This window comes from Solenopsis invicta, chromosome 8 (genome assembly GCF_016802725.1).
Source record: "Solenopsis invicta isolate M01_SB chromosome 8, UNIL_Sinv_3.0, whole genome shotgun sequence".
NCBI lineage: Eukaryota > Metazoa > Arthropoda > Insecta > Hymenoptera > Formicidae > Solenopsis > Solenopsis invicta.
The window spans coordinates 4,695,292-4,711,653 of record NC_052671.1 but is presented as its reverse complement, the minus strand read 5'-3'; the positions used below and the strand labels follow the sequence as shown (position 1 = coordinate 4,711,653).

Here is a 16,362-nt window from a genome sequence, read left to right as displayed (position 1 = left end):
GTATCATGTTTTAATTTAGAAAAATTTAGATAAATTTATTATAAAAACATTATTTATTAACAAAAACAAATTTATCTATTTTTTCGCATAAATAAATAAAGAAGCAATCAATTATGTCATTTCTTGAGGCTGAATCTAATAATGTTTTATATAAATTATATTATTATAATCGTATTTAATTTTGAGGGGTCCTTAATCTTAAGGAATTTATTTATAGTTATATTTTATTAAAAATAAAATCTCTATCTTCTAATTAAAAACAATTTTTTTTAATCGGATTTCATATATAAATTTTAAGGACATTTTAACTGCAGGATTCTTAGTTTCATTTTTATTTTCTAATCAATGAACAAACATTTGATGATAAAATATGATGAATCTCAAAGATTGTCGCTGTATAATATATACATTACTTAAAAAAGTTCTCTCCTTACAGTCAAACTCCTTATTCAATATGAAACTAAATTTGTTTTGCTTGCTCTTGATTTTTTATCATCAGAATCACAATATTATTGTGTGATTCATTCAAGTAGTTTAGTTTGAATTAATTATTCTTTACTTTATTATTGTTAGAGCTTAAACTTCTTCGTACAACGGCATCGCCTTTAGGTCGAAATACAATAGTATAGCTATTATCCCCGTCAGTGAAGAACATGTGTTCTCTTAAATTGAAGCTAATAGGACTGTCCGCAAATCCTTGTATGTCTAAACTGACCCATGGTAAAGCATTTCGTGATAATACATACTTTTTTAACGCATCATATGCTTGTTGTATCTTTCGTCGCGTAAAGAATCCAGTCCACTGTAGATACTGCACCTGTCCAACTTGTACAGAAGGAGAAGGGCACCGATACGTGTTTGCGTAATCGTCTTCTTTAGATATAGATCTAAAAATGTTATCCTATCATTATTGTATTTCTTCATCCTTACCAAATATCACGAAAAATCATTTTGAAAGACGAATGAACATACAGATCACCATTAATGCTGAAGACTCCAAGCCATTCAAAGAAATCTGCATCAGTCTTATTTTTATCATTACATTCATCTTCGTAAGTAGGTATCGCTAATGAATAATAGGCTCTTCGGGAAAATTTTTGGCGACAAAGACAAACATTATAATTACGTGCGTGAAACCATGCTGCTATGGACGACGGGCATTTGTTGATATCTGAAATTCAAATAAAAGGAAAGAAATATGTGTATTCAAATATTATGTATATTTTAAGAAAGGCATATAATTTAAGAAAAGAAAACATATATACCTGGTGGATCCCACGATACTATAACATCAAACTTTTGTGTGAGTCGTTTCTGCAACGCTATTCGAACTCTCTCATAATTATTCTTACCAGGAACAAAAGTTTCGTTTGTTAAATCAATTCCCACTACTTTTGATGTACGTTGAAAAAATAAATTCATGTAAAGAGATATATACACAATTAAATATATATATATATGTGTGTGTGTGTGTGTGTGTGTGTGTGTGTGTGTGTGTGTGTGTGTCAAATTAAGTTATGTAATTATTAAATATAATTTATTAATCCATTATATTATAAAATTTACTGTAACGTGTATGAAGTTTGTGGCTGAAGACAGAGCGTTTTCCTTCCAAACCAAGTGCTTGGTAATCATCTGCCAATAAAAAGAGTACTAACTGCCCAGTTGGAGTTACGCAAATGGAATTCTGTAAGTCTATTTTGTTTTCTATTGTCAAGATGTTAATTTCTCCTGAAATTTAAAATGAAGATATTAGTAAAACATGTAAATATGGAATTAAAGAAACAGGAAAACACAATTAAAAAATTCTATAGATTTAATAATTTATTTTTAAATTTACAATTGGCAGGAAATATCATTATAAATGTAAAGTACAAATATTCTTGTTTTCTAATTTTGTTAGAAGTTAGAACATTGGTTTGAGGAAAGATTTTCTTTCTCTAAGCAAGCATGTATTTATACACTTACACTTTATTTCAGTAAGTAATATATAAATGATACAATAGTAGCAGAAGTATGTAAATATATAAAGAAAATCAATAATCAACTTACCTTTCTTAACAAAAGCCTCGATAAACTCTATATTTAAGAGATCACTGACACACAGATTGTTTATTCGATAATAATCTGTATCCTCCGACAAGCAGTCATGTAAACTTTGAGGAACAGTAACAGTGTCAGGAAGCACCATGGATATCTGAAATATATAGAATACAAGAATAATTATCAAGATATCATGTTGTAAATTAAATTCTGCAAGAAGTTTATTAGCAACCTTACCGAATGATTAAAATAATGATTCTTTACGACAGCAAGCATATTAGACTTTTTAAAATCCACCACATCCACGAAGATATGATGTGGAGGTGGTTGAAAATTCCAAGTTTCTGGACACAACATGTTGTTTATCTCGTCTCTATTCCTCCTCTCTTTTTATTGGTTCCTCTGGGACAGTCTGGGAGAAAGAATATGGTCAGATTTGAACTTATTATTATTAATATTATAAATAATTCTCAATAAGCAAGAAAGATTGGCATATAAAAGTATTGATTTCATATGTATTTTTTGATCATTTTAAAACAATATAGAAACATTTCGAAAAAGTTAATACACATTCTTTTTTCGAAGCATTGTTGAGATATTTCAATCTCAATATAACAGAAGTAATAATAACATTTGTTATCTTTCGGATTACTTTGGATCATTTAGATTCTGAATAATAATAATGGTTCCAAACAGATTACTATACCTTTTTTTATGGTCCTTAGATTTTCGATTCCGGCTTCCACGGGTTCTTCTTCTTCTTTGAAAAAATAACGTTCCTCGAGGTTTATTTACTAGTCGCTCATGTCGCTCAACGAGCGCACTAAATACACCTAATTTATACATACCTGACATAACCTAACCTAATCTTCTGCTTTACCTAATGTTGCTAGACTAATAGCAAGTAGCACAAGTGCCTCGGTAGCGCAGTAGGCAGCGCGTAAGTCTCATAATCTTAAGGTCGTGAGTTCGATCCTCACCCGGGGCAAATTTTTTTTTTTTATTTTAGGTGCAACTTGTAAAAACAAATAATAGTTTTAAAATAAAAAATTTTATTATAATAAAAACTGTTATAAAAGTTGTAATTATATGATATCATTAAGGAGGTTGTACTCTAAAATAACATTTACAGATATTTACAGAATGAAACGTAATGATAAAAAGACTCGTGAATCCTCGAAATAATAACATTGATTTTTAACAATAAATAGCTTTTATTTTCGTTTCTTTTTAGATTCATTAGGATTTCTTTTCATCCAGTATTTGACGGCGCCATCCGGTCTTATGCCTAACATAGCTGATTTTGAGTTTATATCGCGCATAACGAACGGAGAGTATCCAGCTATGTAATCGTCGTCGAGCGGATTGTTCTTCATGCGCGCTAAACGAGATGGACGTTGATCCGGCATCGGTTGATCCTCGCATAAAATAGGATTGTTAGCGTGTTTTCCACCTTTCGGCATTGGTAATGAGAACTGTAAAAGATTTCATTAATTTTATATTTTTGTCACCTTTTTCGCGTTAATGTAACTTGTAAATTATATCAAAAACTAGTAGGGTTCAATAATTTATTTTTTACAATAAATTAAATCAAAGTTAATGACTTATAAAATTAATTTATGTTAAAAGTAAAAAATCTATTTTTTTACATAGGTAAATTTTTAATTTAGGAAAAAAGTTAATAAGTTAAAAATTATGTGTTACAAACATAATTGAAATTAAAAGTTAACTCATTAACTTTTTATTTTTTACAAGTTACTATCCTTAATTCTGGAAACTAGTATAGCATACCTTCTTTCCTTTGGCCGAAAGAGGTCTCCGAAAATTGATGTGAATCTGTTGTTTCCCATTCTCGTCTAATGTGACCTCCACTTTTTTCAGTGTCCTGTTACCACAATGCGGGCAGAAGATCTTGGTCATAATACTAGTAGTTTTGAAACAGGCGTAGCATCGGAATATGAATGTTCGCATCTGTTTAATCACTCTTCCATCCAATGCAACTACATTCAGTCCCATTTGCATAAGCACATTTTGCATTGCAAAATCCATCGTCAAGCACGCGACAGTCGCAGCCTTCTCTTCGAGAATCTCCGAGTCCATTTGCCTCTTTACGTTGGAAACGTTCGCTTTCAAAGAAAGAATTATTAAAAATATTTTCAAATACACACATATAATTTAATTGTATATATTTAGGTATTAAGGGCATTTTAAAACAGATTACTAGTATATTTTATTAGAAGATAACTTTAAATTAACTTTATTATATAATATATATAATATATATTATAATTGATGTAATTAATTATATGTAAAAAATTTATTAAGCACATTAATTTATATTAATGTGTTTAAAAAATCTTGTTCATTATTAGCATATTTTTACTTAAGATATCATGTAGCTTCGTTTGAGAGCGACTCGTAAGAGTCGCGAGTTTGAACTCAAATTTTTAAACTCATAATTTTTAGCGGAAGTCACAGAGAAACGCCTTAGATCTAAATAATATTTAGAGACTATCAAAATTAAGGGAAAGTCCTTAAAGCAAATTATCGACATTTTTTATTAGAAGACTTCTTTGGTTTTACAAAAATTCCGAATTTTTTTACACAATTAAAGTATGCACAAAATGCTAATTATAATATTAGTAATGGGAGGATAGTCTCACTGATAATTTGCTTAAAGGTTCCCTTAATTTTGATTAAAAAGTTGATTAATGAAATCAAATTTACCTGGTGTGATCCAACCATCGTCGTCATCGTCGGTATCGTCATCCTCATCATCTTCGTCCTCAAATGATTCGTCACTTTTGGACGTTGTAACGACAGGAGCAAGAATGTCGTCTACAACATACTTGCCTTCTACATCTAAATCAGCTGGATTGCACTCCAGCTTGGAAAATTTGTGAATTAAATCCGTTTCATCCAATTTCTTATCTTCCTCGTTATCAGACGCAGTTTCATAATCTGATTGCGATTCTTCCGAGGATGCAGACGCGTAAGAAGTAAATTGTTTCTCCGTGTCATTTCTTGTATTACCTGTTGCCAAATCACTTACAATTTGAACGTGTGTGATATTTTCTTCAATAACATCTGTATTTTCCGTATTATTTGAAGAAGCCTCTACATTTTTGTCATCTACAACCAATTGCTTTTTCTCCTAAATACGGAATATAAATTAATAAAGTGTACACATAGATTAATAAAGTATACATACAAACAGAAATAATTAAAATATTTTACTTTTTTCTTTGGCAAGTAGAAACCAACTGGTAATTTAGGATCATCATCGCTCTCTTTATTTGCAGTAGGCATAACTGTTCTTATCGTTGGGGCATCCTTCAAATGTGTCGTCCCAACTTTTTCTTTTTCCAACTGATACGTGAGTGCAATTACCTTGATGTCGGTAGCGGATAGGCTGGTGTAATCGCCGCTTTTCTTTGAAAATTCAGTCACTGTAAATATTTAAAAAATTTTACGTCATTAGTAATATGAATGAATATAGAAATGTGTGTATGTGTAACATACAAGATGTGTTTAGCAACACATCTTATATGTTACACATACACACATGGGTGGGAGAAAATTTAAAGAGTGATTCCAGATGATAAAATAAGACGAAAATTAAAACTAACAAAACTGCGATTAAAGCTTCATTTTAAATTATAATTATTTAAATATTCAAGTGCTTTAGGCATTTTCTATGCAAATAATATTTAAAATTATAAAATCAAAAATAAAATTTTAATAGCTTTAGGTTTGTTTACATCAAAGTGGATTAAGTTCAATCTCGGTTCAACTAACTTTCTAGTCTTTTCTAATATTTGAATTAGAAAAGAAGAAAAGTTAAATCAAGTTTAAAAACTGATAATGAATTAATTTATATTGGTGCAAACGAGGCACTTTTACATAAATATTTAAACATTCATAATTAGAAAACAAAGTCTTAATTACATATTTGTTATTCTTGATATTCATCTTATTCTATCATCTAAAATCACTTCTTGAATTTTCTCCCATCTGTTGGCAAACTTTGTACAATAAATATGTAACAATTATATATTGCAGTGTTTTTATTTTTCACACTACTAATAAATTGTCTTAAATCTAGAAAGAATGTTGAAACAAAAGAGATCGTGCTGCCCTGATGATTGTATATTGTATTCAATCGCATATTTTCTTTTGGCAATAAAAATGCTAAAGAACTATATTTACCAAATTTGATATTCTCAGCAAAAACCTCTTGAACCTTTAAGTCATATGGCAATACGACTAATCTTCTCAGCTGTCTTTTGCTTGTAATTTCATCAACTACAGCTTGCTCGGTTATAATATTTACTCCAATATCCTACAAATAAATTATAATTAAAATTCTATTGAAAACAAAAGAACTAGAACACATATTTTCAATAAAATGTATTCTGAACAAAATTATATCTAAAAAATTATATAAAAAAAAAAACCTGTATACATACAACTTCATAATTAAAATTAATATTTCTGCATCAATTAGTAATTATTTAGAAGACAAATCTTATTCCCAATGTTGGTAAAATTATGCTCGTTCGACACATTTTTTGCATAAAAACAAAAAAAGCGTTGTAGGAGGCAACCCTATGAGAGCTGCATCAAAAAGACGTAACCTAACACAAACTAAATTTGTTTTAAATAACAATGTGGTTAGTTAAAAGCAAAGTCAATCTCCTCCGCCTAATAGTTTTAATTAGATAACATTTTACATTTTGTGTTTAAATTTTGTACATTCTAGCGAAAAGTAACTAAAAAGCATACACATGTGGTCATGGAGCATACTGATGATGCGTTTGGCGGCATGATACGGTTCTTAACCTAAATAATCATCAATTTTAACGATTAATTTCGCTTCGCGGAGCAAAACAATGATTTTCTTCGTCAGATTCTTTCGTTTTATGCAAAATGCGTCAAATAAGCATAATTTTTGACATTGGAGATAAGGCTCGTACTCTAAATAATTACGCATTTATATTCATAATTTTTTTACATCTTATTTAATTACCTGTAAGGCAGCATTCTTTATAAAAGCGCTCGTATCGACAATAAGATATTGTACTTTATTCCTGTTTTCCATAATTACGCGTGGATCTGTTTCTTCTTCTTTTAATTCAAAATGTAACAATTACACGTGGGTAACACGATGTCTAACAATGTTTCGAATGAAAAGAAAGTGAAAGAGGTTAGATATATAGAAGTGCAGAAAGTGCAAGAAAAGTGCAAAGAATTAAATCCCATATCAGAATGCGCATTGGTGATTGAGAATCGTAGATTAAAATCGAACCAATCAGATAAATTTTATTTTATTTCCTTTCATTTCAATTGGTTAAAATATTTATATGAAAAGGAACAGATTTGGAGGCTTTACGAACGTGGAGAAGATTGAAGAACTCATCTGTCATGTGCTGTTAACGTCTGGACTTCCCAAAACTTCTACAATAATTTAAATGTTAAACATATTCGTTTTTCCAAGTTTAATGATTATGTGTCACACGATTATGTTGCATATTTAAAAGAATAAACAAGCTATCTGATTTGATAATTTTTTGCGGAGTAATCAAGTACTTCAGGCTAAATCTGAAAACTTGTTTGTGTTAAGGATGTCAAAATCAAACAGTCTGATGTAACTTTCAAAGAAGACGCATTGTAAAACGAGGTATAAAATACATAAGGTATAATTCTAAAATTCTTAATGAAATGTTTATCCCAAGTATTTAGAATTAATTACATGTCGCAGAAATTTCGAAATTTGGAAAATTTTTGGAAGGACACAATGCTTGAGAAATACAGCCTGCTTCGTCAAGACTTTCTCAATATAGCTGAACCTTTTATTGACAGTAATGTTTTGGATCAACTGAAACGCAATTACGCACATGAGATCGATTCGAAACGTAAATTGAGTCAGATAAAAGACCTCAAAACGTTCATAAGATTACTGGAAAAACGGAATATTGTGAGTTACAGCAATATAGAACCGTTATGGTACATATCAAAAACATATATTCACAAACCTGACTTAGATAACAAGTTGCAAGATTATGAAAATTGGCTGAAAAATTTGACAATGCCACTATTATCTTTATATGATATATATCAAAAAGATGAAAGTGAGTACTTTTTAATTAAACATTTTTTTTTTAACATCTATGGAATTTATTTGAAAAATTCATGGAACAACAAAACAAAATTTTGATGCATTGAGAATTTTTTTAAATACTTAACGCCATACAAATTTAATTTGGAAATTTTTAGATAATAATGCAGTTAAGAAATATGAATATAATGTAAAACTTGAAATTAAAAACTTTAAAAATACACATATTTTTAATCTACCAATACTCTGGTAACAAAATTTTTATTTATTGCCAATATTTCAAAATAATTTGAAAATATAAATTTAACAATTTATATTTTTTTATAATAACCTTAATACCACTATCAGCATCAGAGTTTACCAGCCTAGAGTCTGCATGCAGTTCGCACCATAATTTATCTCAGTCTTCGATAAGAGGAAGTTCAACTATATTATCTAGTAATATTCCACAAACATTACATTGTAATCAGAAAACAATAAGACAGAATGTACATGATCTTAAAATTGACAAATTACAAAATGAAGGTATTTTTAAGATTTTAAATTACAATATTTGTATTTCTTTATGTGTGTGTACATATATATAAAATTTTTTTTCAAGTGATAGTTAAAATCCAAGACAGAATGGGTCGATATTGGCGAGATATAGCTAGACATTTAGGTATTAGAGAATGTGATATTGATGCTATACAAAATAAATATCCTTATGATTCGAGGGATCAAAGCCGCGAGGTAAGATTGTGCGTTTCTAATAAAGACTTTAAATATATATGTGCATATGTACATACATTTATTTTTAGACAGATATCTAAAATATAATCTTGAATTGAATTTGACGTTCAAATGAGATTTGTTTGTAGATGTTGTTGATTTATACAAAGCAATCTGACATGGAACAATGGGCCATAAATTTAATACGTGCTTTAGAAAAAGCAAGACGGAGAGATCTTAAGGAAATTGTAGAGGAATTAACATTGAAAATTGAGAAAATGTATTCGTAGTGATACAGGTAGATAATACAAGATTTTTCTACCGATATCTTTCATTGGGTGTTTTTATTATTTGTTAGGAGGATTTGTGCCTTGACTTTTCCTTGTTAATTAAATGTAATATAATAAACGAAAAAATATTTGATAATTATAAGATGGATAATTCAAAATGTATAGAAGTTATAGATAATGTAAAAATAAAATTAAAGGTATGGAAACATATGCCAATACACTTTTGATATTTCTAAGAAAATCTCGAGTATAATTGTAGCTTGTGCTTCACTACTGTACAATACAAGTTTAACAAGAAAAATTACAGAAATATTACAAGAGATTACAAGGATTTATCTGTGAAGAAAAGAAGTTGCAAGAATTATACTAAGTATATAAATTTATCCTAACCATACATATTATCAGCCACAAAAAATACAGCAGTCCGCGTGTATCTCATAAATTATATTTGTAGCTATGTATACTATTTCTTAAATTAATTTTTTATTTATATTGATAATATATTTCATCTATTTTGTTGTAATATGCGATTTATTTTCATTTAGTCTCTATCGTTATTACGGAAACGTAACTACGACTTAAGTATACACTTTTGAAAAACAAAATTTCATTTTTTATATTTCAATATAATGCAAAGATATATTTTCACACAATTATATTGTTAATGTTTTAATCAACGATTTTTGATATCAATTAATATATTAAAATGAACTCAAGGGTGATATCAAATTTAGTGATGCTTAAAGTGTATAAGTATTTTTTGTTTGACTTCCAGCTTTAATCATGGTGTCTTTATGTACTTGATATCCCATAGTCGTTTTAGACGTAATCCTTAATCTTTCCTTCAGTTTCCGGCTAAAATTACAAAGTATCACATTGCATTGAGAAGTTCAAAATTTTAGAGGATACGAAAGAGTTCGTTAAATAACTTGATGTCTCATGCCCACAGGACGCGGCAAGGCTTACAGCACGGTGACAGTTGACGCTGTAGCCAATCATATTTTTTACCGCGCGACAAAAGTTGGTGCGGTAGCCAAACATAACTTCTGCCGCGCGGCGAAAGTTGACGCGGTATCAATCATATGTTCTGCCGCGCGTTAAAAGATAAACTCTATCCAACTTTGGCTGCTGCGCCAACTCCTGTCATGTGGCAAGCTATTCCGCGCCCTGTGGGCACGTGGCACGATATCTTACCCGATTTCCATAACACTATCCGCGCAATCTGCGTTTGATGTCCAGATACCAAGCTTGTCGCCTTTTGGTCTGACATTCACTACAGCTCCGCAAACGTCGTCAGAATATTCATTAAAGGCTTCCCCGATCATGCATAGGAGAATTTCTAACCAAAAGTTATCTAGATCGGTAGCTCTTTGCTTCTTATCTAGATTTATTAACCACCGTCCGCCGCACTTATTCTGATCGTCCTCCCACATAGGCCGAATTCCTTGCTTAAACATGCTATAGTCACAACCTTGCCTTAACTCCGAAGCTGTCTTTATATGGTTGTACAAGCTGGATATAGCAAAAAAAATTTTTAATAGATTATTACACGCAATTCATAGACATTTTTCATGCACTAGAGAAGAATATAAAGAAAAGGAAACCATTACCTCCAGAAATCCTCAGCTGTATCGAAGCTCGTTATCTCCCGTTGGCTCTCCTCCCATGATTTATTCCTGTCGGGCTCGTAATACCATAGGGTCCAGGTATTTTGCAGGGGATGCTTGATTAAGTATTCGGGCGGGAACTCGCCAGTACTCGCTACCTCCGTATTCTGCTTCCGATCGATTTCCTGGAAACAAAGACAGGTCTACGTCATCGTTCGTCTCGACACCGGGCGCAATCACGTCCAGGGACGCCTCTTCGATTTGGCGGGTGGTACAGGGCGGCCTTATGCGTGGCCGCGTTAACCTGTACGACAAATCGCGTGGGCATCATCTCGCCGGTCGGTCCCACGCCGCTTCGGGCGATATATTTCCGGTATGAAGGTGATTATTTATAGATCAACCGAAAGGGGCGACCGGCGCGGCGGGGTACCTCTACCAAATGTAAAAGCGTCGCAAACCTCGCGGTTGCGAGACACTTTCTATACGGTGAACATTCGGTAACGTGGTAAAGGAGGAGAAGGAGGAGGAAGCAGCGGAGGGACGCGGTGGGAGAAGGATATGGAAAGGTATGGAAAAGGATCACAGGCGGAAGGAATTGTCGTCGCACGTGGACGAACCGTTGTTCTCGCGCGCCGCGATCCGCGGCCGAAATCGACGCTTCCGCGCGACACAAAGATCCGTCACGCGACCCGCTAAAATACCTCGATCTCCTCCGAGATACTCGTGGCCATGTCACTCCAATATGCACGCTCGCTGCTCACACCGTGGAAGCCGCGAACTGGCAGCGAGACATCCGTCATCCGTTCGCAGCGCCCCCGCCCGGCCCCGCCGGCGCTTCGGCCCTCCGGCCGCCAACTCGCGCGCCCATGAGTGCGCTCCGAAAGACGTGGAAAGACGGTTCGGGTGCAATTTCGTTGCGCGGGATGGTGAGAATTTTTTAAATTCGCGAGATGCACGATTAGCATTTGAACTAAATTATCTTCCTTAAAGTTCTATAAATTTTTTCTCATCCTTTTATTTATGCACCTTCTGCATAAAACATTGAAACATTTGAGGAACATATTTTGCATATTTTATAATAAAAATGTTTTATTTATTTTTATTATTATGTATCTTTTTAACATGTTACATCTATAAATGGGTGTGTCCTGTGTCCTGCAAGGCAAGGCACACATCACACAAACTAAAGTACATGAAATTTATTGTGAAGGTGATACTTAGCCTGGTCGATTTTAATTATCATCTTTGAGCAGTATATAACCACTATAACCAGAAACTGACTGCATTCGTAAAAAAGGCAAAGTTTTGCAATTATTATAGAATTCTTTTGATGGGCCAGGAGACCCGAATAAATGATCAAAAATCCGTTTACTATAGAATTTTGATAAAATTATGAAAAATTACGGTTATATATATATATATATATATATATATATATATATATATATATATATGTATATTTTTTTGAATTATTGATTTCGAATCTGCAATCAGAATTTCAAAATTCAAAATGGCGGATTTAAAATGGCGGATTAAAATAGCAAAGAATTTTCTGCAACAATCCTTAGCAAACAAAAATTAATCCAAATAAATTGAAAATTGCATTTATTTTAATTAGTCTGAATTCGCACTTTTAGAGTTCCAAAGTATCTTTGAATTCAATATTAGACTCAAATGGATTGGAATAAGAAATGTGCTATTTATCATTTTGAATTCGAATGAATAATTCATGTCGCTATTGTATTATTTTTGTATTTAAATGAACTGAAATGCGAATTTGGATTCAAACGAATTCGAAAAATCTGAAGCGCAAATTCGAAAATAGTGAAATGAATCTACACTTCTACCCATTTCGATTCATTTTCGTTTGCTGGGACGCTAAAATATGTTTGCGACAAATCCAATCAAAGCATACAATGCGAACAAACCTTCGGAATAAATATTTCGGAGTTAGAGGGAAGATTGGCAGCCCTGGCGTTCTTCCCGTGGCCGTGGCTACGCGTTTGTTATGGCTTGTTGCTCATGCTCGCGCCTCGCGCTACGATGTTTACATTGTAATTCGCGGAACGCTGCTATGTTGTAAAGACGAATCCCCTTGCAGCCTGGCAGTATGAAACGCGCGGTAATGCTCAAATCATCTACTCCATACCATTTCTAGCACGACTTTCAGTGTAACGCCTCGTGCTTTTTTTTTCCCCCCTCGTGCAACAATGTTCTAGGTTATTCTAGGTTAAATTGTCTAGGCTTGAACAATATTTATGTGCGCGATTGCTCCGATGTAGTTCACGCGACGAAATGAATATTGTCCTGACGAAGGAGTGTCCAATCGTACATGTCCCGAAGTCCACGAGTCACAACGCACGCACTCCGTTTTAATTCATACTTTCTCGATCTTTAGGTGACCGAGGAATGCAATGACACCAAACGAACTTACGTCAAGCAGGAGTCTACCATCAACTTCGGATATGATGCCACCTCGTATGCCAATTATACGCCGTCGTCGTCGTCCACACCCTCCACTATCGCTCAGCCTCTACCCGGGCAACCACCCTTGCCCCCCATGCCTCCGCCGCCCAGCGGAGTCCCACCTCCGCCACATATATTCGGACCAGTGCCTTCCCAAATGACCCCCATTCAAGCGTGGACACATCCCCCGTGGCAATGGATAACGTCACAAGCGTCTTTGCCACCTCCAACTCCACGTGAGATTACTAACACGATTCCAAGGGAAATGCCATTGCGGGGTAATTACGTTCGTCACGAAAGGTTCGCGCACAATAGAAGCAACATGTACGTCCAGAGAAATAATTTTCATCGTAAAAATAAGAGGCCGATGCGTTTCGGACAGCCGCAGGGTCAATTTGATCAAAATACGTATTTTGGAGCAGCTTTGACAGGTAGTCTCGGTTTGGAGTGGCAGAGAAATAATTATGCCGCGGCGACGAACGATGCTATAATAAACCACATGACCGTTCCTCTGTCTTCCCATTCCATACCTTCCATTTCAGCAGGAATTGTTAGCAGCAGGCATGGCGAGGAGACGGAGGATCAGGATGTAAAAATTGTACTAGTGAACATATTTTTGACAGCATATATGTTTGTTACGAGGATAGCTAATACAATCAAATCCCTTTTAGGAGAAGGTAGTAAAGAAGAATAAACAGAGGAAGCCAATGTCTCAGAGCTATCCCAGTAAGCCATGGAACAGAGAGGATGCAGAGAGGGCTCTAATGACTGAAAACGAATATAATATGAAGAATAAAGTTAACGCGCAGAGTTTAATAATTAAGTTTCCCGATCCGGATTTAAATAAGGACATTGTTAGATTATTTCATTCTGGTATACGAAATATACATTTTCAAAATCCGAGCGGTCCGAGATATTGCTTCATTCAAATGGCAAAGAGTGTCAATATTGATGATGCTATAAAAGAATTGGAGAAAATCAAGTTTGGTACGGGATATCTAAAAGTCGAGAAAAAGGCGGTGAGAAACGAGGATGTTCGAAATACGAAGCCTGAAGACATAAATCCATATAATTTGTACATAGGAAATTTGCCCACGTTTGTTAAAGCAAACGAAATAAAAAGCAAGTTTCCGAAGGCAAGAGTAGATGTATCAAGAGCACGGAAGTTAAAGAACACGCAGTGAGTTATGCCTTAGAAATATTTATATAATAATGAATACAGAAAAATTATATATATAGAATACTTTATAATATTTTAATATTTTATTTAATATTTTTTAATTATATTGTACTGATGATTACATTTTATTACAGATTTGCTTTCATGAGATATAATAGTGTAGACGACGCGATAGCAGATTACAAAAAAGCGTATGGTCTAATGTGGGATACGAGGAGTATCATCGTTAAATTTAGACGGAAGGAAGGTAATGCTTATCTTCCCGAAGAACTTAAACCTGACGTTAAGAAAGTTAAAGAGGAGCCAGAGAATGCCGCACAAATGGAAAAGGAACAGAATCATATTGAACTCAAACCTAATCTTAACAAATCAAAAGAGGATAAAAATAGCAATGGTCAAACGAAAGAAGATAAAATTAATCACGCGGATAAATCATCGACAAATCAAGATAATGTAGAAGCGCGATTACAAGATAGTGCTAGTAAAACACAAAATAAATCGGCTTCGCAAGTTCAGGAAAATACAAACTCTCATTCCGCTTCATTGCCAGCTTCAATCACGTCAGCCAAAACGATGCAAGAGCAACAACAATCCTGGGTACATATAATAATAATAGATATAAAATCCGTATTGTTAATTTGTGCATAATATATTATAATCGCATAAAATAATCAATTTTTATGATAATTCTTGGAATAAGAACGGGCATTGTAAAATTGTATGATGTTTCGTGTAATTTATATTATGATCGTTCTGAAGAATTAATAATAATGTTTCTATTTGTTATGTGCAAATGTTACAGGCTGAAGTACCTTCAACATCGGAAGATCCAGCACAGGCCGGAACTACCGAGGAACCGATAATGCTTACACGAATTAAAGAAGAACCCATAGATTACGATGACTTGGACATGTGTAACATGCAGTCGGATGACGACGATGAAGAGCCGGATGATACCGACGATGACGAGGAGACGGATGATACCGACGATGATGAGGAAGATTTCGCAAAGGATACCGATGATGATGGAAATACAGAATTTACAGAATCATCGAAAACAGTACGAGAGAACAAAGACGAACCAACGGATGTAAGTGTACTGCATGATTAGTTATTAATTATAATAGATACAGTATAGTTAATCACATTAGATATAATATAACTAATTATATTAATAATCAGGGTTGGGTAAGTTAATGTATTATTAACTAAAGTTACGTTAAGATTAAATTAAGTTAAATTAAAAATTAATTTTGAAAAGCATTATTAATTATATTACATTAGAAATTCGCAAGTTTTTATTAAAGTTAGAGATTGCTCAAAACAATTATAATATATGCATCATCAAATAAATTTAATATTTTATTTATAAATGAAGTTTATATGAAGTAATATAGAAATAATATTGTTTTTATGTAGGAATGTACTTTTTTTTCATAATTTTTTTTTACATAGATAAATTTATTAACTTGAGAAAAGTTTAATAAATTTAAATTTGTGTTTTAAAAAAACAAATTAAAATTAAAAATTAAATTATTTAAAATTAACTAAATTAAAATTATTCACTTTTTAACTTCATTATTTAATTTTTAACTTTTTAATTAGTTACTACCCAACCCTGTTAATAATATGTTATATATATTTAAAATCTTTCAATAACATTTTACGAGCGTAAACATCTCACTTTTTTTTTTATTTCAGCACCTTGATCAAATATTCAGCGAATTGGAAAATATGACGAGCGATATTAATTTTTTGAAACAATGAGTGAGTTACAATACGCACCGTCATATGTAATAATCGAGATTTTTTATGATGTAATCTAGGGATGTGCGAATCAAAGTTTTTTAATGCCGAATCAAATTGTTGAAACATAACTTTCTAATTAACATTTTAATTATTGTTAGGTTGAATTTTTATATGTGAATATTAAAAAAGATTTTATAT

The 16,362-nt window shown here is 32.7% G+C and overlaps 5 protein-coding genes and 1 non-coding gene across 13 annotated transcripts; 3 read left to right on the top strand and 3 right to left on the bottom strand.

The window, feature by feature from the left end:
- Nucleotides 1-34: 34 nt before the first annotated feature.
- On the bottom strand, nt 35-2,906 carry LOC105205965 (ribonuclease P protein subunit p40). 2 transcript variants are annotated; one of them, XM_026137791.2, is made up of 7 exons: nt 2,750-2,906; nt 2,281-2,455; nt 2,053-2,197; nt 1,567-1,731; nt 1,266-1,391; nt 973-1,171; nt 35-887 (listed from the first exon to the last, which is right to left on the bottom strand). In XM_026137791.2, the coding sequence occupies exons 2-7, from the start codon at nt 2,398-2,400 to the stop codon at nt 545-547; spliced, it is 1,098 nt and encodes a 365-aa protein (XP_025993576.1). In that variant the 5' UTR covers nt 2,401-2,455; nt 2,750-2,906; the 3' UTR covers nt 35-544. The 2 variants fall into 2 exon arrangements, with proteins under 2 accessions (XP_025993576.1, XP_025993577.1); XM_026137792.2 differs by having other exon boundaries at nt 2,745-2,895.
- A 52-nt stretch (nt 2,907-2,958) lies between these two features.
- On the top strand, nt 2,959-3,031 carry Trnam-cau. Its single transcript has one exon. It is a non-coding gene; the product is annotated as a tRNA-Met (tRNA).
- A 206-nt stretch (nt 3,032-3,237) lies between these two features.
- On the bottom strand, nt 3,238-7,254 carry LOC105197276 (RNA-binding protein NOB1). The gene is made up of 6 exons (XM_026137793.2): nt 7,073-7,254; nt 6,253-6,385; nt 5,281-5,492; nt 4,771-5,197; nt 3,835-4,169; nt 3,238-3,518 (listed from the first exon to the last, which is right to left on the bottom strand). The coding sequence occupies exons 1-6, from the start codon at nt 7,142-7,144 to the stop codon at nt 3,258-3,260; spliced, it is 1,440 nt and encodes a 479-aa protein (XP_025993578.1). The 5' UTR covers nt 7,145-7,254; the 3' UTR covers nt 3,238-3,257.
- A 159-nt stretch (nt 7,255-7,413) lies between these two features.
- Nucleotides 7,414-9,288, top strand: LOC105196497 (fas-associated death domain protein). 4 transcript variants are annotated; one of them, XM_011162456.3, is made up of 5 exons: nt 7,414-7,723; nt 7,805-8,174; nt 8,510-8,686; nt 8,763-8,893; nt 9,022-9,206. In XM_011162456.3, the coding sequence occupies exons 2-5, from the start codon at nt 7,841-7,843 to the stop codon at nt 9,160-9,162; spliced, it is 783 nt and encodes a 260-aa protein (XP_011160758.1). In that variant the 5' UTR covers nt 7,414-7,723; nt 7,805-7,840; the 3' UTR covers nt 9,163-9,206. The 4 variants fall into 4 exon arrangements, with proteins under 4 accessions (XP_011160758.1, XP_039308716.1, XP_011160757.1 ...); XM_011162455.3 differs by having other exon boundaries at nt 7,428-7,739; nt 7,786-8,174; XM_026137795.2 differs by having other exon boundaries at nt 7,432-7,739.
- A 111-nt stretch (nt 9,289-9,399) lies between these two features.
- Nucleotides 9,400-11,623, bottom strand: LOC105196499 (eukaryotic translation initiation factor 4E). The gene is made up of 4 exons (XM_011162461.3): nt 11,471-11,623; nt 10,773-10,954; nt 10,357-10,674; nt 9,400-10,017 (listed from the first exon to the last, which is right to left on the bottom strand). The coding sequence occupies exons 1-4, from the start codon at nt 11,567-11,569 to the stop codon at nt 9,903-9,905; spliced, it is 714 nt and encodes a 237-aa protein (XP_011160763.1). The 5' UTR covers nt 11,570-11,623; the 3' UTR covers nt 9,400-9,902.
- Nucleotides 11,624-12,730: 1,107 nt separating this feature from the next.
- Nucleotides 12,731-16,344, top strand: LOC105196498. Of its 4 annotated transcripts, none has more exons than XM_011162459.3 (6): nt 12,731-12,891; nt 13,168-13,833; nt 13,907-14,415; nt 14,550-15,012; nt 15,218-15,505; nt 16,117-16,305. In XM_011162459.3, the coding sequence occupies exons 1-6, from the start codon at nt 12,880-12,882 to the stop codon at nt 16,180-16,182; spliced, it is 2,004 nt and encodes a 667-aa protein (XP_011160761.1). In that variant the 5' UTR covers nt 12,731-12,879; the 3' UTR covers nt 16,183-16,305. The 4 variants fall into 4 exon arrangements, with proteins under 4 accessions (XP_011160761.1, XP_039308714.1, XP_011160760.1 ...); XM_039452780.1 differs by lacking the exon at nt 12,731-12,891 and adding an exon at nt 12,966-12,988; XM_011162458.3 differs by lacking the exon at nt 12,731-12,891 and adding an exon at nt 12,974-13,097 and having other exon boundaries at nt 16,117-16,344.
- Nucleotides 16,345-16,362: the final 18 nt, after the last annotated feature.

Coding starts and splice junctions, on each gene's coding strand:
- LOC105196498 (XM_011162458.3), top strand. CDS start 13,065: ATGAATATTGTCCTGACGAAGGAGTGTCCAATC. Junction 13,098..13,167: donor TGACGAAGGAGTGTCCAATC/GTACATGTCCCG, acceptor CTCGATCTTTAG/GTGACCGAGGAATGCAATGA. Junction 13,834..13,906: donor AGGATCAGGATGTAAAAATT/GTACTAGTGAAC, acceptor AATCCCTTTTAG/GAGAAGGTAGTAAAGAAGAA.
- LOC105205965 (XM_026137791.2), bottom strand. CDS start 2,400: ATGTTGTGTCCAGAAACTTGGAATTTTCAACCACCTCCACATCATATC. Junction 1,732..2,052: donor CGAGGCTTTTGTTAAGAAAG/GTAAGTTGATTA, acceptor TTTAAATTTCAG/GAGAAATTAACATCTTGACA. Junction 888..972: donor TTCAGCATTAATGGTGATCT/GTATGTTCATTC, acceptor TAACATTTTTAG/ATCTATATCTAAAGAAGACG.
- LOC105197276 (XM_026137793.2), bottom strand. CDS start 7,144: ATGGAAAACAGGAATAAAGTACAATATCTTATTGTCGATACGAGCGCT. Junction 5,198..5,280: donor TCTACTTGCCAAAGAAAAAA/GTAAAATATTTT, acceptor TTCCGTATTTAG/GAGAAAAAGCAATTGGTTGT. Junction 4,170..4,770: donor CGATGGTTGGATCACACCAG/GTAAATTTGATT, acceptor TTTCTTTGAAAG/CGAACGTTTCCAACGTAAAG.
- LOC105196499 (XM_011162461.3), bottom strand. CDS start 11,569: ATGACGGATGTCTCGCTGCCAGTTCGCGGCTTCCACGGTGTGAGCAGC. Junction 10,955..11,470: donor GTATCTCGGAGGAGATCGAG/GTATTTTAGCGG, acceptor CTTTGTTTCCAG/GAAATCGATCGGAAGCAGAA. Junction 10,675..10,772: donor ACAGCTGAGGATTTCTGGAG/GTAATGGTTTCC, acceptor TGCTATATCCAG/CTTGTACAACCATATAAAGA.
- LOC105196497 (XM_011162455.3), top strand. CDS start 7,796: ATGTCGCAGAAATTTCGAAATTTGGAAAATTTTTGGAAGGACACAATG. Junction 8,175..8,509: donor TATATATCAAAAAGATGAAA/GTGAGTACTTTT, acceptor TACCACTATCAG/CATCAGAGTTTACCAGCCTA. Junction 8,894..9,021: donor CGAGGGATCAAAGCCGCGAG/GTAAGATTGTGC, acceptor ATTTGTTTGTAG/ATGTTGTTGATTTATACAAA.